Below are 24,680 nucleotides of genomic sequence, written 5' to 3' on the forward strand. Positions count from 1 at the left end.
GTAAACATTCTCGCGTCAAAGCAAGTATGGTAAACCAATTTGGTCGTAATGTAAATTTTGCTTTTTTGACAACTTTTAACGCTTTTTAAAACAATTTCCTCCACGATTTCGAATGCCGATTTTTAATATGTTATTACACTAAATTTTATCTGTCGAACCATATACGTTTCATTTTTGTTGCAATTTTTTTAGGGTCTACCCTTATCTTTCTTCCACTATTAGATCTAGTTCAAGTTCTACCCTGGTCAACATAATTTTCTGCATCAACTACCTTTTTTATGATAATATTTTGATATTTTACCGTTGTAATTTGAATAAAATATAAAAATGTTATATAATGTTTCAAGATTTCCTCGAGGTGATAAAGACAATCAAAGAGCAGCTGTACTTTCACAAATGTAAAAAAAAAGTTTTATAACAGTGTAAAATTGCCAAATACAATAGAAGGGATTCCAGCCATGTGGCATTGTGATTGCAGAAACAGAACAGATAATGACTCACATTTCAACTATGCAGGGTACTCAATTTTTGCACTTCTCTCACGACTTATCTCGGTGTTTCACAGATTGGATCATTATTGTTTGCAAAAGAAACACCATTGAAATGATTATTATCATTGTATAGTGTCCCTTATTGTGTAGGAGCTACTAATTGAGGGGACCCTTTTAGGAGGTTTTAAAAAAATATAGATCTATATCTACATGGGATCAGTCTATCTTTTTTGTGTCTGCTGTTTAACAGTACCACACCACCTCTTTAACTGCCCAGCACTTTGTGACCTGCGTAGCACCTACCTACCTGCCTCCCCAAACATCGGAAATACTCTATACAGCGACAAAGCACAGCTGATTAAAACCTGCAAATTCTTTGCCATATCGACAGACCGAAGGGCTAGATCCCAAATGGCCGCTGGATCGGAAAAGCAAAGTAAGTAAAGTAAAGTGTCTGCTGTTTTATCATCTGTTCATCTTGTCTGTGTTTGGGGTTTTCAGAAAAGAATGACAGTCCTTCACTAACTCCGTCGCGGGCTCCGACACGCAGGGGACGAAACACGCCTGGAGCCGAGGACGGTTCTGAGGATGAGATCGTTGACGAAGCAAAGGATGACGGAGACGACTCGGAAGAAACTCCAGAACTTTCTCGTGGTCAAAGGTGAGGCTGATTATTGGGAGGATCCTGAATCATCTTTTTGGGTGTCGTGGAAGTAAAAAAATGTAGATCTAAGTGTTTTTTTAATATCATCATTAACCCTATCCGTACGTCGTGTTTTACTATTGCATCTGTACGACGTGGGGAACTCTGTGCCCCCACTTTTCAGAGAGGAAATTTACTCATTAATCCGATCCGTACGCTTTGCATAGCAGTCTGTCAAAATGATTTTTTAAGAAATACTGAAAGTTTAAAAGAGATCTTCACAGCTTTGACCCCTCCCGTCAGGTCCAACCTGGGCTGAGATGGATACAACATCCTTGCAGAAAGACAGAGATACTTGATAAAAGTTCTCCCCACATGTGAATCAAACTTGGGTCTTCTGTCTGTGTGTGACAGAGAAGAGCCTAATCGTTTTAGTTTTAGTTTTAGTAGAGGTTTTACGGTGCTCGCAACTGCATAAGGTCATATGAGCGCCAGGAGATTAGAGGTGTTACAAGAGAGTAACAAACATAAAAAAGAACAAGGGGAGATATGGACGATAGATGTTTGATAGGAAAGAAGGAGCAAACCACACCAGAGCACCCGCCAACCACCCACGCCTAATCGTTACACCACAGATAGCAGTATGGGTGTCACATGGGTAGCCTCGGTTTAGTAGGTCTGTAATAAAGGTCTGCCTCCTCAGCCCATCCAAAGACCGTGGGGTAGGTGTGCCAGACCCCATAGTAAAATTACGTCCTGTGTGAAGTAAAAGAAAAGTAATTCCCATTGTTTAGAGGCTTATGGTTGATCTCTAGTGCGGTCGAAAATTTGTGATGCAACTTATACTTATTGCCAAATATTTCCTCAGCTACTGAACGTAAAGTCTCCAACTTTTGCACAACGACTTGTACCAGTTTGTCTTAACAGATCATTATTTTTGTAAACACCTGTTTGCTGTATTCTAGAAAATTCCTTAGTAAAATATGCTGATAAAAAATCTCAGTGAGTGGTTTCTACAGATTTAAAAAGGTTTACAGCTTGGACAATATCGCTTTTAAAAGCAAGTCTGTCATTAAAAGTGTCATGGGTTAGCTATGAAGTAGGCCATATGCGCATGCAAAATGTGTTTGAGAAGCAGGAAGTGCTGTGAACTATCCCATTTTCAGCATGACAGAGATTTAGAGTATTTTTAAAATAAGTTTATGAAGAAATGTTTTTAAATCTAAACTCAATTGTTGTGGAAAAATATGATTCAGTTAAGACAAATTGATACAAACTGCTGTGCAAGTAAAGTATGGACGGCACTGATACATTCGCTGAAGAGATATTTGAAAATGAGCTGTGCCATGAATTTTTAACCACTCTAAGTAAAACAGATGACATAGTGGCTCATTGAGGTAATCCTTCAGAGAAATTTGACTGTTGGCATGCGTCTCGCCAGAACATCATCATGGGTGATCACACAATACTTTAAGTGTTTGAAATCAGCATTCAGTATCTTACTCAACAAACTTGCTATACAATACTCGGAACAGTCGATGATTGCCCAAGAAGTGGTAGGCCGAAGCAGATGACAAGTCAGGATGATGAATGCATTGTTGAGATTTGTGGTCATTAACCATTTGCTGCCATCAAATTCAAACAAATTGCCACTGACTTTAGCTTAGTTACTTTTAGTAAGGTGCTTACGGTGCTCGCAACTGCATAAGGTCATATGAGCGCCAAGGGGTGGATGTCAACAGAGAAGTCCAAACCGGGAATCAGGCTTACTCTACTCACCTCTCTAGCCTCAACAGCACAAAGTCTGCTTCAGCTATCAAGGCTCCCCAAACATACAAAAGGAAGTAGGGGACAAATGACGATAGTAAGGGTGAGGAAAGAAAAAGCAGCGTTAGAGTTTGTGCTGAGACAGTGCACAGAAGTCTTAAGCTAGCAGGCCTGAAGTGCAGACACCCTTGTACTGGAAATCTGCTGTGTAACGAGCACCACCAAACAGCCCAGTACAATTAGGGGATTGGTCATGAGCAAATGTTTTACGCCCCAGTGTCAATCTTTTTTTTTTTACAGTGAACATTGATGGAATGTTTGACTCTTGATAAAGAGATATTTGTGCACAACCTGTACTTTTTCACGGAAACTTTATTTTAACAAATGAGTGTTTTATATGATGTGATGTGGGCCAATGGCTTTAAACACTGAATATACTTACTTACTTACTTACTTAAAGTATAATGGTTGGGTCTTCTCTCCGCACCCCCCCCCCTCCTACTTTCCTTCCCTGGTGTCCATAAAATAAAAAAAGCAGCCTCCCTCCTTAACGATGCAGGCATAAAACAATTACACTTTCCTCAATATCTGTCTTTTCACCAACATTTCCCCTACTCTCCAACTTTCCTGACGCAATGTCCATTTCATCCCTTTCAATATGGGCAAAACATTTTTACCTCTAAGTTTGAATGTCTTTTTAATCAATGTAGCTCTATCTTAAGTTTGAATGTCTTTTTAATCAATGTAGCTCTATCTTAAGTTTGAATGTCTTTTTAATCAATGTAGCTCTGTCTTAAGTTTGAATGTCTTTTTAATCAAAGTAGCTCTATCTTAAGTTTGAATGTCTTTTTAATCAAAGTAGCTCTATCTTAAGTTTGAATGTCTTTTTAATCAATGTAGCTCTATCTTAAGTTTGAATGTATTTTTAATCAAAGTAGCTCTATCTTAAGTTTGAATGTATTTTTAATCAAAATAGCTCTATCTTAAGTTTGAATGTATTTTTAATCAAAGTAGCTCTATCTTAAGTTTGAATGTCTTTTTAATCAATGTAGCTCTATCTTAAGTTTGAATGTCTTTTTAATCAATGTAGCTCTATCTTAAGTTTGAATGTAATTTTAATCGATGTAGCTCTATCTTAAGTTTGAATGTATTTTTAATCAATGTAGCTCTATCTTAAGTTTGAATGTCTTTTTAATCAAAGTAGCTCTATCTTAAGTTTGATTGTATTTTTAATCAAAGTAGCTCTATCTTCAGTTTGAATGTCTTTTTAATCAATGTAGCTCTATCTTAAGTTTGAATGTCTTTTTAATCAATGTAGCTCTATCTTTCACAACAAAATTCTGTTCTTTGTTGCAGTGACATGCTTCAGTACGAGCAGTTCAAGTCAGACATGGAGGGAAAGCGTCTGCGTAACCAAGACGAGCAAGAGAAAGGAGATCAGAAGTCTTCAAAGCATTGCATTGTGATGTAAATTTGGAGACAACATTGTGGTGGGTCACAAGGGCCCCTCTTCTCTGCTTTCAGCGGAAACTGATACAACAACCTGCTTGCTGTTCGATTTGTTTGGTAGTGTTTAGAGTAGATTTCTTCACATTTCTTCCCATAACAATTTTTGAATTGTAATCAATTTTAGTTTTAAAAAATCAGGTAAGTGGTACATAATTGTCACTCTGCAAACAGCCCAGGAGATAAAGGAGTAAACTAGTGTTTATTACTTACCCTGTGTGGTAAAGATAAATATGTATTATCATGTTTTTTGACACTTCTGTGATCTCATAAATTGTTGATTTTTATGCATTGTCCGCTATTTTGAATACATTGATTTATACACCAATTCCTAAGATAAAACAGCTAAACCTGTGATATTGAAGTGCTTTTTATGCTACAAGGACTATTCCCAATTTCCTTGAACCCTGTGGACAATTATTTTTTCAACATACAACTTCTAAAATGTGGGCTAAGTCTCTGATATGGTGACACTGGTTATTGTATGCCTACCCTATGAGGCCAATCAGCATTATATCAACTGCTTACATACATTCTTACAGTGTTGAGAGTGGGTGCTCCTATCAGAATGAATCAACATTCCTGTTTGTTTGTTACTCCTCCTTTCATTTTTCCTGGTGAAAAAGCTATTAGCCTACTGTATACTGTTGTTTCTGTATTTTAATATTTCAATTCATTAAAATTTTATTAGAACTGCACAGCTGTCTTTTTGATAATCATTTAATAAAGTGAGAACAGCTGTCTTTGTGCATTGTGCAGTGTCAGCAAAATTGATAGGTTGGTTGTTTGTATTTTATGTATTCAGTGTTCTGTATCGACAAAACAGTTATCCAGCCCGCTTTGAAAATAGTTTGACGACTCCTGTTATAGTCTGAACTGGCTGCTACAAACTCATGGTAGATATCAGGTATCTATTTCTTTCTTCTGTTCAATAAACTGTCTAACATTGGAAACTGTATACCTAAACTGTACCGGTAACAAAATATTATGGGTGACTTATGATGTGGCACATACTGGATGTTGCTTAATGGCTCGTGGAGGAGCTACCCTGCAACAGAAAAACCCCTATTCAGAATAGTTTACTTCATTTATGAAAAACTCGACTGCCATAGTCTATGACCTATGTGCAAAAAGTTTGGAAGCTGGCTCAAATGCTGGCACGTTTTTTATTCCTAGGGGCAAGAATATCCAGCGACCTAACCAGGTAAAAACAATTTTACATCAGCAATGAGTGTGAAGAAAATTTTGCTATGCATTGACACTGAGAAACAATACAAGAATCAAACGTAGAAACCATCAGACCAAGGAAGCAACAGTTACTATGGCAACTTTATTCAAATGATCAATGGAAATAGTAATCCGGTAATCATTATACACAGCACTAATACAAATACCATTTCCAGTGCATTCATTTCATACTTTTGAAACAAAATTCACCAAGGTACAATATACCATTCCCCCCCCACCCAAAAACCACCCACAGAAGTGTATCAAATTACACATCAGAACATCCTTACCAGTGACAACAGCAAGTAAAGAGTCAACTTGTTAAACAATTTACAAAAATTCCTGAGTACTTTAAAAATAAAGTAGCACACCTTAATACTGTGCAAGAACTAGAAGGAGCAGAAATAATGTCTTTGTTCTAAATCCCACTTCCAATCAATTTCACAATGCATTCTCAGACTTGTAGCATTAACCTGTTCCAGCCCATAGAACAAAATAAACAAATGACTCCTTCTAAAAATAAAAACTGATGGACTATGCCTGAAGTTGTATTTTTGGAGAAGACAAACACTCATCTAAACAAGAATTGGTTGATTTGAAGTTAGCATGTGTTGTCCTGTAGACAGGGAACTAGAACTGAAAGGTCATACTTTGGGAAAAACAAAACATTAAATATCCATGTACAATATTACAGTCTCTGTGGACCAAGTTCATAACCAACTGTGCTACGGCAGCTGGACAGTTTTTTATAACTGTCAATCAACAATTTTTAATGCGAGTATTAATTATAAACATACAATTTTTTCAATCAAAAAGGATATAATGACAAAGCCTTTTCATCATGCAGTCCAGCTAAAATCACAGAAATAGAGAAATACAAAGCCTGTAACTGCAACTTTAAATGAGATTCATTAAAAGTACTGTCTAAAAAAAAGATTCCCTGAAATCAGGAAATAATCCAAAGACTAATCTCTCATCTATTTTATTCATGAGAATATGTCTCCTTGACCATGGCACACAATTTACTTTTTCTTTTTCTTTTTCTTTTTTGCATCTTCGACACGGAGAATGACATAAAATTATACAACAATAACAACATCATATAATAATCTGCATGGCTATCAAAAGTTGTTCATGTCAAAATTTGGTGAGGTACGTCACTACCAAATATACGCACACAGTATAATCAAGTTGATGGAAAGATACAGTAAAGAACCAGAAAGCTTCGATTACATTTCATCTGAAAGTAAGTTTTCATTTACATATATTCTTTTCACAGACTTTGGGTGTTACGAAAGTCAAATTTACATGAATAATAAATCACGAATAAGTCATAAAATGCCATTTAATACTTTTGGTGAAAACCAGACCCTCGGGGGAAAATTTATTACTTTACAATAGTGACAGCCAGCCCCTGGCACAACTCCAGCGGGCTGCCTCAAAAGTATGACACTCCTGGGGTACTTCTGCGTCTTTGAACGAAAACCGAAACCGTCTGACGGCATTCTTCCATAGCTGGCAAGTACAGGAGACCAGAAACATTTGTCTTGGGAGGCATGAGTGCCAACAAAGATTAGTTTGCAGAATTCTCTTCCTGTTCCAGACATTTAGCGATGGTGTTCAACTGAATGTTGCTGGTTCCTTCATAGATTGTACCTGTGACAACACAGTTGCAAAAAGGGAATAAAAAACTTGCATAAGAAAGCCTTACTTTGCAAATTTTTTTGGGGGAAGGGGGGGGCTTCATGGCACTTGCATATATGTGTACTGACAAATGATAAGATTAACTTTTCTTAAATCATGATTCCAACAAACCACAAGACAGAGCCAAAAGCTTTTATTTGCTATACATTACCGTACTAAAATAAAAAGAATCATATTGAAGGCAAACCTTTGAACTGGTTCAAGAGAAATTTAATTCCCAATTTTCAGATGTTGATGACTTTCTTCAACAGTTCAATTCCAGGTACAGTTAATGGACTAAAATTCTTTGCGCCTATTCCTGAAGAATTTTCTGCATGAAGGGCCTGGGTACAAATCTCAATCATTCAAGAGAAATTATTGTAAACTCACATCAGTTATCAGGTATCTGTTTACTTTTGTTTTAGTAGAGGTTTTACGGCACTCACAACGGCATATGGTCATATGAGCGCCAAGGGGTGGATGTCAACAGAAGTCCAAATGAGGAATTAGGTTTACCCTGCTCACCTCTCTACCCTCAACAGCACAAAGTCTGCTTCGACTATCAAGGCACCCCGAAAATAGCAGTTCACAAGAGAGTGACAAACATACAAAAGAAGTAGAGGAAAAATTACGATAGTAAGGATGAGGAAAGAAAAAGCAGCAGTTCCCCCTACGTTGTTCCGGCACAGTATGAGCATGACATTGATGAATCAGCTCATTTACAATTCTACTGTGCATAAAAATATGTTAATATGTTAATATCCCTCCCCCTTTGGGAAAGGCCTAAAGTCAAAAGACACTTCAGTCAGTAGCACTGTCCTGGGGGGCAGGTATCTGTTTGGAGTCTCACCATATTCCCTTGCTCAATCTGAGGTTAAACACCTTACACATAGAACTGATCATTTCTAAGATGAACCACTAAAAACTCCTCACCGGGAAGACATTTTTCATAAAGGACAATAAAAATCCACACCCTTTTTGGATATGAACCTAGTTGCCGACTGTACTGAGGAAGCAAGTCCGTCCAGTTCCAAACTACTTCCTCCATTACGCAAATATATGTCCACATACAGTATAACATGGATAGGTCGAACACGGAAGACTCGAAATCGCACATCTGTCAAACTGAGCCCCTCAAACTACGAATCTCTCGAACTTCTGAGGCCAGTCCTGATGAATTCGAGCTATCCGTGTTATCCTATATATACCTGAACTGCCTATCAATTTTGAAAAGGTGTTCTGCAAAAGCAATATTTAAAGAAAAAATAAATTGTTCAATTGTTCAATTCAAGAGTGAGGTTAAAATTCGTATCTACCGTGCTTGACGGCAAACAGAGACAAACCAACATCAAACTCACCGACTTTGCAGTCTCTGAAGTATTTCTCCACTGGGTAATCCTTGGTGAACCCAACTCCACCCATCCATTCAATGCTCTTGGAAGTAGTGAGGGTAGCGACCTTGTTGAACAAAAAAGTTGCAAAAAATATAATTAAACTGCTGGTTGTTATGATATATATAGCAGTCAACATTCACAGTACTTCTTCCTTAGTCCTCATATCATGCTCCACTCAAGCTGTAAATCATAATCCCTTCCAGGAAAACAAGGGAGCTCTTGTGAGTTTCTTCCTTTTCCACGAGGAATGAAAAGCTCCCAAAAGTTGTTATCCATCCAGGGTTGTTGTTGCAGTTGTTATCGATCCCGAAAGCTAAGTTGGAGCCAGAATAAAACTTTTGTTCATAGAATTCTATACAGATATTTTCAGTTACAATTAGGAGAAATTTGAGAACTACCATACATCAGTTTTGATATAACATTCCCTAACACTAGATTTTTTTTTACAGAGATGCATTTTATTCCTCTTAATTCTACTGAGCCCACATGACTGCCTAAGCCCAGTGGACCCTAACGCACATCTGAGCTTACTTAAAAGTTACCCTTCAGTGCATCACACACACACCACAGTGTGTCTGGCACACTCCCCTGTGGGTGTGGTGAAGAAATTCTGGCAGTTGACCTAAGGGGTCTCAGGAGCACGAGTCGTGTAAGGCCCATGGGAACCAGGATGGAGCACAATCCTTTGAAACTCTCAACACCAGTAAATTTCACATCAACATGCTAAAACTGGGGAAATCTGAGACCTGAGCGACCCTGAACTGGCAAGAAATACGTATACAGTAAAGTCTGATCAAACAGTACACGATGAATTAAAAAACCTCAGTCAACTGAAAGAAATTAAAATCCCAGATTTTTTTTTTTTTTACTCTTCTATTTGAGCAACCTTTCCATACCAAAATCCTGGCTAAACCGTAGAAAATCTGGCAGTCCCACAGATTTCTGTTTAAGCGGACACCACTGTAGTAATATAATCACTTCACACAAGTGACTGGGAAGGTCGCTGCTTGACCAAATGGTAGATCACATTTATTCACCATCTCTCTCATGTCCGTCGCTCCATCTCACCTATCCCCCCAAGATTAAAAAGCTCTTCATTGTGCTCATATATACGCTTTTTTAACAATCGCATGGCAAGAGTAAATCATACGGACATACCATACATGGAATAAGGGTTTAAGTCTCAATCTCACACAATTTGGTCGCTTTTAAGCACAAGGGGGCTACCCCAAAAAATGCTGTTTTGAGAAAATCGAAGGTAAAGTCTTTGCCCCTTGTTCAGTTTCTTTAAAAGACAAGGAGAGTTTTCTCTATAACCAAACAAATATACACACCAAAGAAACCAAACTTCTCCTATAGGTAGGGCAATGTCCACTTTTGGTGTAGGTGAAGATTTCTGGAAATCCCCCAAAACAATGCAGACTATTTAGATCTTGAATATCAGTTCAAAACCTTCCATTCAAAATATAACCATATCATCTCCCACTAAGACCCACTCACCTCTGAGGCAAAGTACTTGATCATAGCAGCTTCCTTCACCACAGGCAACCCCATGGTGTGGCGACGCGCAGCATTGCACATCATCACTCGCCCCAGTTGAATCTGTGTAGCTACATGGGCAATTTGGTGCTGCATACCCTGTTGCCAGGATCAAAGAGATTACCGCTTTTAATAACTACAGTAAAACATACTTCAAACAAATGTCACATACTAATTAAATCATAATATATTAGAAATGTCGACATTAAACATTTTCTGTGATACTGAAAATTGGGTAAAAAATATGATAATTGCAAAAAACTACCCATTTGATAAAAATCTACATAATTTTAAGGGCAAAAACTTCAGAAATTGAGTAGTATGCTGATCATATTTTCCAGATAGTGATGACATATGTTACACATGATAAGAGTACAGTGTTGCTGAGAACATGATTCAGTGGCCAGCAAAACAAAACAGAAAATTTTTTGCCTTCTCACTCAGGTTCTTTTGACTTCCATCACAAAATCGTAAGCAAGCATCAGTCACTCGAGTAATATTCAATACATTATGTTTTTTGCCACACATGTTTAAAAATCTTATTTACCTGGAAATCACAAATCCGCTGTCCAAACTGTTTTCTGTCACGTGTGTAAGCTACAGCATGATTGTAACAACCCTGGGCAAGACCAAGCATCTAAGGGGCAAAAAAACAACTCATTATTTGAGGAAAAAACTCAAACATGCTGACAAACTGTAAATGTGTAAGATATTGCTGATGTCACACAATTCACATCAGTAGATGATTCAAGATCTGAACATGATCAGAGATCATTAAACTTATTATCATAAGAAGAATTTGAACCATCTTTCAAATCATAAAACAAATTAAAGTAAGAATGTAACCAAAAATAATATATAAAAAATAGGCCTCTATCGATAGAGACTGATGCCGGATAATATTTATCAGTTAGAATGGGAAACAAAAAAATATCTAGCCTCCTCTTAACATGGTATAATATGTATACAGAGATTATGTTTCCAAAATAGTCAGCAAAATCAGAATGTCACATAAACCATTCACAAAGCATATGATCATACCTGAGCAGCAATGCCAATGCGTCCACCATTGAGCATTTCAATCGCATATTTATAACCTTTGCCAAATTCACCCAGTATATTGCTAGATGGAACCTGAAAAAAAGACCCAACAATAATGTTGTAGAAGTTTTTGAGTATGCAGCCGGTCACCAATAACCACAGCAGTCATCCTTCACCTCTTTCCAACATACAAACGTCCAACTGACGGAAAAGTCAGAAAACACACCTCTTCTTGGAAAACTATTTCTGTATTATACTATGAATTCATCATTTTGTCAATAGTAACATTGTGGATTCTATATATATATATATATATATATATATCCTGTCTGAAGGAACACATCCTGTTTTAGAAAGAGTTTTACGGCACTTGCAACACAATAAGGTCATATAAGTGCTGAAGATTAGAGGTGTTACAAGAGAGTAACAAACACAAAAAAGAAGGAGGGGAGACAGAGATGATAGATTTTTTTATAGGAAAGAAGGAACAACCCACACCAGAGCACCCGCCAACCACCCCCAGGAACACATCCTTCATCCTCTTCATGAGACAATTCACAATAGTTAAGCTACAATAAGCATTACAAAAGATATACACTCGACCCTGCTCAGACTTCCACTTGTCCAAGACAATCCCCTGTACAAACGACCACCTCCAACTTCCCCTCTAGCATTTATTCTACATTAAAATGACACTGTTCAAGATGCCTACCTGTCTAAGACAACCACTTTTCTCCTTAACACTGGGTGACCATCTTGAACAATTTTGACTGGACATGCATCGATAACAAATTCTTCTAGTGATGTACAACAATTGCAAATTATCAAACAATGCGACCACGAGTCAGGAAGTGTGGCCCCATTAAAATGTGTCCAGCAGTTTTTGCAAATAGCAAGATAACACTGACCGACCGCGGAGAACACTTTCAAAGAACATTATCGCCAGTAACCTTCCAGCAAAAGTAGAACTTGCTAGCATACAACAAACACAAATATGTTTTGAGCTGTGCTCTAATCAACAACCACTCTAAGAACTCAGTTTTGATAGGTTTCAATAAGCTCTCTGTTAGCTCAGTAACCATCATCCTAGGCTATGGTATGGACGACTATGGTTTGAATTTTTTTTAAAGAGTTCCTGATCTTTGGAGAGACTCCAAGGTTCTCCTCCAGCATGGCCCCCTCCCACCAGACACAGATGTCCACATCCTCTTAAACAATATTACAGTACTAAAAGAGCTAAACCACATCAAAGTGTTGCGCTGCAATAGTAAATACCCCTATAAGTCATAAGGCTGAAGGCTGAAAGCTCAAAAGCAGTTGGATCAATAATAACAAAACAACGACAAATTTCAAAAGCACTGATACAATTTACGCATCGCCCAAAGTAGAATTCAAAGCAGAACACATCTTAAGCAACGTTTTCTCTCTCCTCATTCTTGAGACTGTCTAAACAGAAATGTATGTCTTACCCTGACGTTGTCAAAAGTGACCGAGCAGGTACTAGAGGCTCTGATCCCAAGCTTGTCTTCCTTCCGGCCCACACTCACACCCTCCATGTCTTTGTCAACGATGAAACACGTAATTCCTTTGTACCCCTGGTAAAAACAAAACAACAAACAAACTTTCAAAAAAAAAAAGTTCACATACGAGAAAGTACATAGGGAGAAATTCCCCATCTCCCATCTTATTTCTTCACCTAAAGCTACTGGGTTGAATAATGTAATCAAAGGCCTGCTTGCCAAACAATAGGTGCAAGAATACAGCTTTCCATCTGTTCATGCATACCCCCTTAACCAGGGTTTGCGCTCAGTGATCATTACAGCATAGAAAAGCCTTTCTTATAAGATCTAGTAAAGAGTGTCAATAACAGGATCCTTCACAAACACACGAATCATTTAGACAGAATTTGGTCAACACAAAATAGTAACAATTCACCCAAGAACTGTGCCATTTGAGACATGTCCAGTACATGAGCGATATATTTCTTGTCTAGCCATTTCCTTTTCAGATCTTTTCTACTCAAGAGACTGAATATTGACAGTGAGAGGCCTCCTCTTCTACATAGAGCTGACACCCCCCCCCCCCCCCCCCCCCCTCTCTGAAATGGTGAAAGTCCGATTGATTAGACCAATTACCATTCCCTCTTTGAACAGATGATGATCAACTGAGATTTTTTTTTTAATTGATGCTTTTGGGAGAAAAGGGCCAACTCCAATTTTCTGAAACCGAATATTTTACTGTTTTAAAACAGAGTCAAATACATGATCTCGATGAATGGGGTAAAATGGCCTTTGTTTAATCGAGCAGATTTTTAACCTTTCCTGAACAATAGGCTACCTGGGAGGGGAAACACCATCAATATGCCTTTCGTTTGTAGAAATATTTCCTTTCATGACTGAACACTGACTTAGTAACAAAAGAGTTACATAACCCAAGAAAGGATAAAAATGAAAAAGAATTTTTTTATTTTACATATGGTAATTACCTATTTTGTAAAGACCATTGAGGAAACAGAATAAAACGTTACACAGAACCTCTCCTGCTAGAAGCTGGCATAATTCTGTATGGAAACAACAGAATTAAGTAGAAAAAAAAAGAGAACAAAAATCAAAAGGAATAAACTTTTTGGCCTTAATTCTGAAGTATGCCACAAAGGTTACTAAGGAAGTCTCCTTCCTGAAATAATAAAGTTCTTATTTCCATGTTAATCCAGAGGAGGTAGAGTTTCAAACTTACATCTGCGGGTTTAGCATTTGCCATGACCAAGAACACACCAGCATGCTCAGCATTGGTGATCCAAATTTTTGTGCCGTTGATAATGTAATTGTCTCCGTCTTGGACAGCCGATGTTCTCAAGGCAAACGCATCAGACCCAGACTCTGCTTCTGACAGACAGAAGCTGCCAACCTGAAGAAAAACAAAATATTTACTTTCACTTTAACTTTTTAAGTAAGAGTTTAACAGCACTAGCAGCACAATAAGTCATACAAGTGCCAAAGTTAGAGGTATTATAAGAGAGTAGCATACAAAGAAAAGAAAAAGGGTAGATAAGGATGACATATGTTTGATAGGAAAGAATCAAACTACACCAGAGCACCTGCCAACCACCCCCAAAAAATAATTCAACAATCACAGAGTTCCATGGTCAGTACATTAAAGTTTGAACTTCAAAATAAAGTAAATACCAAATATTTTTGTTATCCCTTCAGTAATGTCTCCTTAACTCACTGGTTACCCGCCATAATAATATTTGTCTTTGATGTACCAAGCGTACTTGCTATTTCAATGTGTTTTCCAAACGATCAAGGCGACAATACTAAAAGATACAAAGTCAAAAAATTTTGCACACATGTTATGGACATAATAGAGGTTGTATGACAATAAACAAAATGCCATTTCCTTCTTTCATCTGATTTTTAGAAAACAACAAAAATAGGTCTGGAAATTGGCTCAAGAACCATAGTTGGACCTCAAATTCGGACCCAGGAAAACAAATAAAATGTGAATTGTACGCAACTAAAATGTTTGTTTCCTATTGTTTATCGCACATACCCACAGAGAACACAAAAAGGACCAGTGATGGCAACTGTCTGTCCAATTACCACAGTTTGTTACAGTGTGTGATAAACATGGAAACATTGTCCTATGCATAACAGCACGTGGCACTCAGAGCACCAGAAGTGCATTTCTTCTCTTTTCCAGCTCTTTCGGTGCAAAAGTGGTTGCAGTTTCTAAAAGCAGTACCCGCGCCCCATATGCGGTGGTAATAACATGAAAAAAACTCTATAAACTAAAAAAAAATGCCGTGGCAGCAGCAAAGGATGTCAGCAGAATCAAGACTATGACTGCATCCTATGCGGCACAGGTAGCCAGTCAGTTAAATGGTTCTACCTTCAACACACATGTACATTGTAGGATGGGAAACCTCAATAAACAAAAAGATCTGCCGGACCCAGCGAAAAGATAAACTTTACTACTCTTTTTCAAAGCAAAGTCAAGCAGCGAGCAAGCATTTACAGAATTTCTCACAACATTAGCGTTCAGGCCAATAAATCATTGTTCTGCTCCAACAGCGTCAACGGTCAAAGCTCTGGTCACTTTAGTTTAGTTTTAGTTTAGTATGGGGTTATACAGCGCTCGCAACTGCATTAGGTCATATGACCGCGCAAAACAAGTTGTTGTTTTTCTCAACGGTTCATTTCTCGGCTTGATAAAGGTCAATATTTTTATTTAAAATTTTTTAAACGCTAAAAATCGAGTGTGAATAGGCTTTAGATTTAAATGTAAATTTAAAACAACTTTCAAAATTACACTTAAAAATTTCGATTTCACAACTTTCCATAAAGGTCAATGCCCTTTATAAAATCTAAAATTCTGTTGGAAAAAACGACGGAAAAAATGTTGTGCAATTTTTTTGCATTTAAAGTATTTCCTTTGGGTCTCTCTGAAGTCTAGACATTCCGTTAAAAAGTGTCTAAAGGTAAAATTTGTGTTGCATCCGACACAGAATAGCTTCTCTTCTCCCTGACGGAGGTATTTGTGTGTTAGGGCTGTGTGTCCGATGTGTAATCGAGTAAAAATGACTTTGTCTCTTCTGGAGAGGCCCGAAGGATTTCGCGGTCCCAGTTTGGGTTTAATGTTGTGCAGTTTGTTATTAGTTCGTTTTTTCCAATGGCTCTCCCACAGACTGGACTGGTCACGTTGATGAATATCTGTTGTTATTATTTTTTATCATACTCTGAAGAAGCCCATTGGAGCGAAACGTTGAACATATTTTATAGTATCATAAATATTCAAATACTCAAGTCTTTATCATTAAAAAATATTACTATCATGCTTACATCATTGATAAATATCTGTAACTTCAGCGATCAAAACTCTTGTCACATTGATGAATATTTGTCTCTATGATAATTTCAGCAAGTAAAGCTCTGGTCAGTTTGATGAATCACTCTTAATTGAATTTCAATGAGAAAAGCTGTGACCACTTTAATGATTAATTCATGATAATAGTTATTTAACCCATTCCTTTTCAAAAAGTGTGCACTCCTACTAGACTGTCAGGATCGATTTTCAGCTGACTTTTTAGCCAGGACACCAGCCTCATAAGTCTTTTTATAGTTTTCGTAAGAGTTTTACAGCACTTGCAACATAACAAGGTTATATAAGTGCCAAAGATTAGAGGTGTTACAAGGGAGTAACAAACACAAAAAAGGAGGAGAGATAAGGACGATAGGCGTTTGATAGGAAAGAAGGAGCAAACTACACCAGAGCAACCTCCAACCACCCACTCTCTTTAGTCTCAGTGGACTCGCGGTCCGGTTCGGGCCAATCATGACATTTAGACCCCCCCGGTCTTTGACAGTGTTACTTTCCTCATCCCCATACTTCTCAGTATCCCCATAATTACCATCAACATGCAAACCTCAGTTTAAAAAAATGAAATTTTCCACATTTTTTTCAGTCATTTTGGTGATTGTATTTTGCAAGAGCACGCTTTCATCTCCAAGACTAAATCTGCATTTATCGATTGCTTGCTAGATTAGTAGTAAAGCAATACCAGCAAATTTAGTACTGATTAGCATATTTCATAAAATTCGTGAATATGAATACAGGCTATGCTAGTGGCTAAACCTCCGTACAGAAGAATTAGAGCCAGATGATTAGTGGGACGCACAAGTAACATCTTACAGGTAACCAGGAACAGCAGATTTTGCCAACTTCACAAAGCTAAAAATTTAAACATTTTCATGACAGACTACGTATGTCAATAGGCAATGAAGGGGCCAAAGGCCCAACGAAAGCAATGAGTGAGGCTTCTTAAAAACACTGACTTTGGCTTCAAATCCATGGCGGCAAAAAGCAAGCCCTGCTGTGTGATAAAAAAAATTCCCCTCAGGATGTGTCTGACACTGTTCATTTCTTTGAAGGCTTATAGCTCTCTTACTATATAGAAATATAGATATATAGAAAAGTATTCAAAAAATAAAAGAGAAATGAGCATACAATCAAGTGGTGGGGAAATTTTTGAGCTAAGATAGGGTAATTTGACAAGTGAGAGTGAAACAATTTTCCCCCCCTGCAATTTGGCTTTCTGTCCCAGTCTTTTAATATATCTTGCAACTGATGATGTATACATTCTTCTGAAAAATTGAAATACTCGTAATCACTGTCTGCATCTCAGTAAATTTCAGCAATAGCCTGATCCGTAGTCAACATTCATGAAGCCACGGTGGTGAGTTTGGTCTGCATGCAAGAACCACAGAGACACAACTGACTGACTGTGTCACAGTCTTTCGCTCGCAGCACATGACACATCTCTCTTTGTTCTAGATGCTAGTACATGAGATTCCTGCATATAACAGCTTAAAAATAGACATGACTGCACTAGCAAGAGAACAATGGAGACTGGGACATAATTCTTTTTATTCAAAACTATAGAAGGGAATATAAAACATACAAAACACAGGCTTTTCAAGAGCGTACCAGGCACGTCCACAGTACAGGAAGGGTTAGTTTTAGTACGAGTTGTACTGCACTTGCAACACAATTAGGTCATGTAAGTTCCCAACACTAGAGGTGTTACAAGAGAGTAACAAACACAAAAAAGAAGGAGGAGAGATAAGAACAATAGATGTTTGATGGGAAAGAAGCACCAAAGCACCCCCTCAAACCACCCAAGCAGGAAGGGGGTAGAACAGAATCCAGAGCAGATCTATTTTCAGAAAGATGAAATAATACATCAACAAACAAAAAAAAAAGTAGCATAATTTGTAACTTTAACATACCATATTTGAGGCTAAACGTGGAAGATATTTTTCCTTCTGCTCCTCTGAACCAAGCTTAACAAACAGCATGTTGATGAGAGTATTCTGGACGTCACAAAACACACTGACGGCTGGATCCACTTTTGCCAGTTCCTCAATAACGATGTTGCTCACAAAGAAGGAAGAGTTGGCACCTCCATAGTCACTTGGGATTTCCACACCCATCAGCTGTAGATACATTCAGGGGATAGAGTAATGACCTAACAACTGATTAACAAATAGGATTATACCAAGGAATTTTTACTCGCTATGTAGAAATCACATACAAGTACAAGTATTACATGAACCCGATGCTGTATATTATATAACTGGATACCTGGAGGTGTCATCTCTGACTCAGATGTTGACGTTTAAAGACCCTCCATCCTTCACAATCATAAGCTTCCGTTGCACATTCTGCTATATCCAGGCCAGTCCATGTTTTTATGTTGTCCATCCATGTTACTCTTTGTCTTCCCCTGACTCTCCTGCCCAACATCCTTTCTTTAAACACCTCTTTCACAATGGTCATTTATATAGAGTGTCTAAAAAGTTGCCGGGCTGCATTGTAGTGTGTTAGTTTATGAGAGACACTGGGCTGCAACAACACATTTGAGCTGTTGAGAACACTTCGTTATTTTCAATTTATTCATGTGACGTGAGTGGCAAATACTCAACCAATATAGAGCAATGCAGTCTGGTGACTTTGGAGTCACCCTCTCATTAATATGCTTTGAGAATTCCTGTTTGCTTTAATCTGTGCAGCTTTGAACTTATACTGAATAGCCAACCCTCAATTTTTTTATTTTAAAAAAGGAATAAGAAACCAATGGCTGAATTCTAGAGTATTTCTCGACGATACACCTAGAATTTTATCTATTCTTTCAGTTAAAAAAACATAAATGTCTGGCTCTGTCATGTTCTAAGAAATGGTGAATGTTACCTTTGTTTAAATTTTGAAGCAAAAACCATTACACTCTGAATGCCTACATGAATGATGGATCGCAATAATGAGATAAACAAATACATAAAATTCCAATGATCTTACCCCATTATCAAAAAGAGTCTGGATAACTTCAGGTGCCATATGGCTGTCCCTGTCCATATCAGCAACATATGGTTGGATTTTCTCAGCAGCTAAACGAGCCACTGAAAAAAGTGGAATAAAAAATACATTATACTAAAGAACTCAGTTGAAAGTCAGAAAAAAGATCTATCCCTAATAATTCATCACATCTACAACACTGACAAAAGATTTCCACAAACCCAGTAACTTGATCTCATGTCATATGACATTTACTAGAACTGCGGCCTACCATGATCATGAAAGCAGCTTGATTTAATACAAACCTAAACCCCCTTCTTTGCACAGTGTATACTATTAGTTTTATAAGAATTGTTGCCAGTTCAGCTGCTCTTGGACTTCTGCCAATCAGTGGAATTTCATGTTGTAGAAGATAAGATAAGATAATATACAGCTTTATTGTCTAGATTTTGGCCCACTGGTTTGGTGTTTCACCATCTACACACACACACACATACACGTACACACACAAAAACATGCACACACACGCATAAGCACGCACATGTGCACACCCATATATATACACACATTTTTCCCTCAAACATCCTCTCTTCCACACACATCTGAGCACATAACAATAATAATATAATAATATACTCGCACTCACAAACAGGCTCACAGTCACACGCATAATATAAATGAACAGTAATATAAACTATAATAATGTTAAGCTGGATATGTACTCAGTGGTATTCTGAGGCATGCTCTAAGGTAAGAAAAAAAGATCTAAGAAGATGGAAGTCTTAAAAAGTTCTTCTTACAGACAGTACAAGTTATCACCTAGGCTGGGGGATGGAGGAATAGGTAGTTACTGGACATCCCGCAGGTCAGAGTATTGGTAGACGTTGCATATTTTTCTAAGGCGATCATAAACCAAAAATAGGGGGTGAGCTTTCTGAGTTGACACCATTCAGGTGATAACTGTATGGAACTTCCAACACTATAAGTTATTTAATTAAGAAGTGGGACCCTTGAATACTACATTCATCTCCGTCACGACCCAAAACAGGCAGGCTGAGACCCTAAAAATTAACAAACACCCCATGTTCAAGAACATCTGCAGGCAATTCATGACACTGACAGCAATTTCTCACACCCACTGCTCAGGTTTTGATTTAGTGGTACAAGCAAAGTTCAGAGCATATTATATCAACTCTCCAAGTGCCACTAACAAATAGTCTGTGGTGTAAGTGGAAATTACATGATTTCACTATTTTGTGTTGAAAAACGCTTGAGAACAGGCATATCAAGGCCAAAAACCTATACATTTTCAGAAAGTAGAATGTAAATAGATAGTAGAGCTCATTTGTGAATAAGTTGAAATGTTTGGCATTAAAAATTGGGATATAAACAAACCGAAACGGTGACTCATATTACAGCCGATTAAATTAGCTGTAATACTACGCATAACAAAAGTGACTGCCAATGCAAACAACTGTTGATACTGGGAGGGTTAAGGAACTGGCATGTTGGACTAACAAATGATACCGACCTGCTACTGGTTTAAACATTATATCAGCAAGCTGTTCAAATGTACTAAGTTAAAAAAGCAAAATGTGTTAGGAGAGACAAAAAAACGTTTGATTGCTTTAACATTTGCCTACATTACGTATCTTTTCTTCCTTTTAGAACATTTAGAATTATAATTTTACCAAAGTATTTCTTGAGCATTTGCAACCAATGCCACAGATAAAATAATGCAAAACTGTTTCCAAATGTTGGGCTAAATACAATTAATCCGCTGGCCGAAGATAAGCATTTCCTAACCACGCCAGAAAGCACAAGCTTTGGTAATTTCAAAATGGATATTCGCACTGCCCTCACGTAATGCTTACCGGCATCTGTTTCAAGAAGGGATCATTATAGCCTCGAGTAGCACCCTGACACTATGCGCAGGTGAAATGTTAACACTTTTCCTTGGACCAAAGTAAAAGTCTTGACAGACAGAAGGCTGCATTCCTATCACATATGGGTCTACTTTGCACTTCATCAATTTGGAAGAAAACAAAGGATGGCTGGGGGATGTCAACAAGTGCTCAAGTTATAAAAAAGAAAAAAATCGAGGCATGAGTTTTAAATAACCCACAAGTACAAAGTTTTTATTTTAAAAATAATTCAAAACATATTATAAGTCAGTGGGGCAAGGCTGTTACTATAACATTTTGACAGTTTATCTTTATTTGGGGTAAGAGCTGCAGAATGTTTACCTGAATCTTTCATCATTTGTTCATCAGGTGACAAGAAGTCTGCAGGAAGTTGAGGTGCGTTGTAGCCATCCTCATACTGCTGTGACGCGTTCGGTACTGTGCTGTACCTCAGCCGGGACGTGCTCTGTGCTGTCTGGTGGACACAGCGAGCTTGTCGCACACTTGAAATCAACTGTGGGAAATTAAAAAACTCTATCAGCACTATCAGTATTTACATTTGAGTTTGCTTTTTTTCATCAAAACAGTCCACATTGAATCAGTCAAGCTTAATAGAATTACCATTTCGGGAGGATGTTGTTTGTATTTGCTTTTTTTTTAAGGATCAGAGTTTTTAACACCCCCATTGACACAATTTAGACCATTTACTAGGTGAGATTCTACCCTGCCTGTTGGGGCCAGTCCGGGCTAAGAGGGACACAACATACCAGCAGAAAGACTGAGATACTCCATAAAGATTCTTCTCACTCAGGAATTGAACTGAGGGCTACTGTGTGTAACAGCAAAGTGCCTAACCGTTTACCTCCGACGATGGTAAGGATGTTGGGTCAAAACATTTCAACTTTGTTCACCAAAAGGTATACAGAGAACATAAATGATACCAAACTAAGTAAACCAGTAAAATAAAAGCTGGCAAACCAAGAGTACTTTTACTGTGTGATTAACTAGAAGAAAAGACAAAGAAAATGAGACAGACACAGACGGAAGGCAGCCCTAAGTAAATTGAACTAATGACAATATATCTTCTCCCCATCACTAGTAAAAAAAATATCCTGCTTTTATTTTGGATTTTAATTCAGTCACTTAACAATGGCCAGACCTGCCCCCACAAAGTAATTTCCTCTGTGCTTTCGTTTATGAGATACAGACCAGCAAAATTAATCTTCAGGTTGCAGGAACGTTACTTTCAATTTCATAAAACCTGGTCACAATATTTCCAGCATCTTCGAGTTTCTGAAACTGGCAGATTATCTCCAAAACCTTTTGGTCTCATGGAATGCTGCTTCAATAAGCCCTTATCAACATCAACAGTAAGATTATACCTGTAAACACTCTGAATATACCCATTTAATGCCATTGCCCTTTATACGGTCTATATCAGTATTAAAAGTAATATCAGTCAGTGTCATTGTATTTTTAAAGAGAACAGAGAGACTCCAGCATCCTTTGAAAATTTTGCAGTAAATTATTCTGATTTTCAGGAATGTCTGGTTTGTCTTGTCACCCCAGATGCTGGCTCAGTCATTCCAACACCTCTGTTTTCTTTTTTTTTTCTGGCTATAATGGCTACAGCAATTTGGAGTACCTGGTTTGAGCAATCCTGAACATTTGCACTGGTTTTCTTTCTAGGTAAATAAGGCTAAAGTCCATCATTAATCTGAACTCTTATTTGATCCATTTATCTTTAAGAATAAATATTCCCGTCTACTGATGCATTAGTCATTGTAAGACACTGACGGACAAACTATTATTTTCATTAGCACTGAAATTGACATTTCTATGTTTTTATCTTACCTGGATGGTGCCCTTCCATGTGGAGACCCTAAAATTCCTTAAATGACTCACACTACATTGTACCATAAAGCTGCCATATAAAATTGCACTGGCATGCAGAGAGATCAGATTCAGATCAGCTGTCCATTAAAATGATAATTTATGTCTATATACTTCAGTGCTTCTACACTGTAAAACCCATTTAAAACCACCATAAATAATTGGTGCCCCCATCCTCACAAGTCAGATAAATTAGGAAGCAGACAACCGTGACCATGATGTGACTCCACGACCCTCAGACAGATCACATAAATTCATCTGTGTTTACCCAGCAGTCATAAAGCAAGCAACAGATGTATACATTCATTTCTGTAATTTAAACAATTCTCTTAGAAGACCATTTGTCATTGCCATTAATCATTCAGGAAAAAATACTCAATATGCCCACTGTAGTAGGCATCTGTTTTATAGAGAAATAATCAGCTGATGATCCCAACTCCAAGAGCAATAGAAAATCATTTATATTAGTATGTGGAGGAATTTTTTTTAACAGCAAGTGGACGAATTTGCTGAAAATGCTGGGCTATCTAAGAAAAACAAATTCCTTGTCTGATAGTTTGTTGTGATGATAATAGCTCTTTCCAAGGCTATTCCCAAATTGACAGTGCTAACAGAATTCATTAAAAAAATTTTGAGATGTATACAAAAAAGGTAGATTCAACTCTTTGTTTTTTTCAAATGCTAGATCTAGTCTTTACTCAATACAACTTTCCCTCTCTAATTTAAAAAAAACCAAACCCACATACATTCAAGCAATATTTCAATGAATCCTTACCAAATGTCAAAATAAAAAGTTGCTTTGGCAACTACCACTAGATCAAGAGAACCTAGGAAAGTAATTGGAAATTTTCCCAAACCATTTTGCATTGAGGAAAAGCAAACAAAAACAATAAAAACCTGTGTGGCAAAGATCTTTTCTCTTCAAGCCATAAAAGTTAAGAATACTGTATTTCTAAATCAAGTATTAAACCTTTAAAAAGACACCAATGGACCAGATCTGCCATAAAATATATTTACAAAACTAATACATGTATGTAGACGTTTTAATCAACCGAGTAACATATTTTACCTGCTCCATTTTATTTGTATTTAGAAGGAAGCTATGGACTTATGGCTAATAATTTATTGGCTTTCTCCATGACTGTATTTATTTTACATAGCCCATCACCCCAATCCAAATCCCTTAGGGCTGAACGGAAGGCAGTATTCAGGCAGACAGGCTGAGGTATTCCAGAAATCAAGCTTCTCCTTTTGAAATCGCACTCTTATGTCTTCAGCGTGCAAGGTATAGACCCCAATCATTAGACACCAGGGGCGAGTGATACAAGAAGGTGGCAAATTCAAAAAAACAAAAAAAAGAAAAGAAAAATAGCCTCAAATTCTCAAACTTGCACATGCTAATGAATGCAATTTGTTTACTGTTCTCAAACATGCAACGCTCTAAAACGACCTGACAGATCAGACAGAAATGATAAAATTGTCCTCTAAACATACACAGCTGGTGCCTCTATCAAATGAATTATTAATAAGGCCTGGATAAAAAGCAGCCATTTTCAACAACACAGAATATTTCCACTTATAAAACAAGGGAGCGAACAGGGGGCCTGCAAGATGGTGCTCCCGCCAGCTGTTGCCGAAGGATGTCAGTCTACCAACCGACAAACCGAGGCGACAGCTGCAGAACGCGTCGACCCACCTGGAACACCAGGACCTCAACAACCCGCCCGGGTTTTTCCTTGGC

The 24,680-nt window shown here is 37.6% G+C and overlaps 2 protein-coding genes across 4 annotated transcripts in view; one reads left to right on the forward strand and one right to left on the reverse strand.

Moving 5' to 3' along the window:
• LOC101852699 (AT-rich interactive domain-containing protein 4A) overlaps window positions 1–5,107 on the forward strand; it is a 28,715-nt gene extending 23,608 nt beyond the window's left edge. For both annotated transcript variants that reach the window (XM_005100364.3, XM_005100365.3), the window contains exons 18-19: window positions 993–1,152; window positions 4,258–5,107. In XM_005100364.3, the coding sequence (XP_005100421.1) occupies window positions 993–1,152; window positions 4,258–4,372 (275 nt within the window). In that variant the 3' untranslated portion in view covers window positions 4,373–5,107. The remainder of the gene's footprint in view (window positions 1–992; window positions 1,153–4,257) is intronic.
• Window positions 5,108–5,718: 611 nt separating this feature from the next.
• LOC101853094 (short/branched chain specific acyl-CoA dehydrogenase, mitochondrial) overlaps window positions 5,719–24,680 on the reverse strand; it is a 21,719-nt gene continuing 2,757 nt past the window's right edge. For both annotated transcript variants that reach the window (XM_005100366.3, XM_005100367.3), the window contains exons 2-11: window positions 21,389–21,560; window positions 19,146–19,246; window positions 18,080–18,286; window positions 14,028–14,198; window positions 12,761–12,886; window positions 11,292–11,384; window positions 10,798–10,887; window positions 10,212–10,349; window positions 8,676–8,775; window positions 5,719–7,290 (exon numbers count right to left, since the gene is read on the reverse strand). In XM_005100366.3, the coding sequence (XP_005100423.1) occupies window positions 7,208–7,290; window positions 8,676–8,775; window positions 10,212–10,349; window positions 10,798–10,887; window positions 11,292–11,384; window positions 12,761–12,886; window positions 14,028–14,198; window positions 18,080–18,286; window positions 19,146–19,246; window positions 21,389–21,560 (1,281 nt within the window). In that variant the 3' untranslated portion in view covers window positions 5,719–7,207. The remainder of the gene's footprint in view (window positions 7,291–8,675; window positions 8,776–10,211; window positions 10,350–10,797; window positions 10,888–11,291; window positions 11,385–12,760; window positions 12,887–14,027; window positions 14,199–18,079; window positions 18,287–19,145; window positions 19,247–21,388; window positions 21,561–24,680) is intronic.

This window comes from Aplysia californica, unplaced genomic scaffold (genome assembly GCF_000002075.1).
Source record: "Aplysia californica isolate F4 #8 unplaced genomic scaffold, AplCal3.0 scaffold00245, whole genome shotgun sequence".
In the NCBI taxonomy this organism is placed as follows: Eukaryota; Metazoa; Mollusca; class Gastropoda; order Aplysiida; family Aplysiidae; genus Aplysia; species Aplysia californica.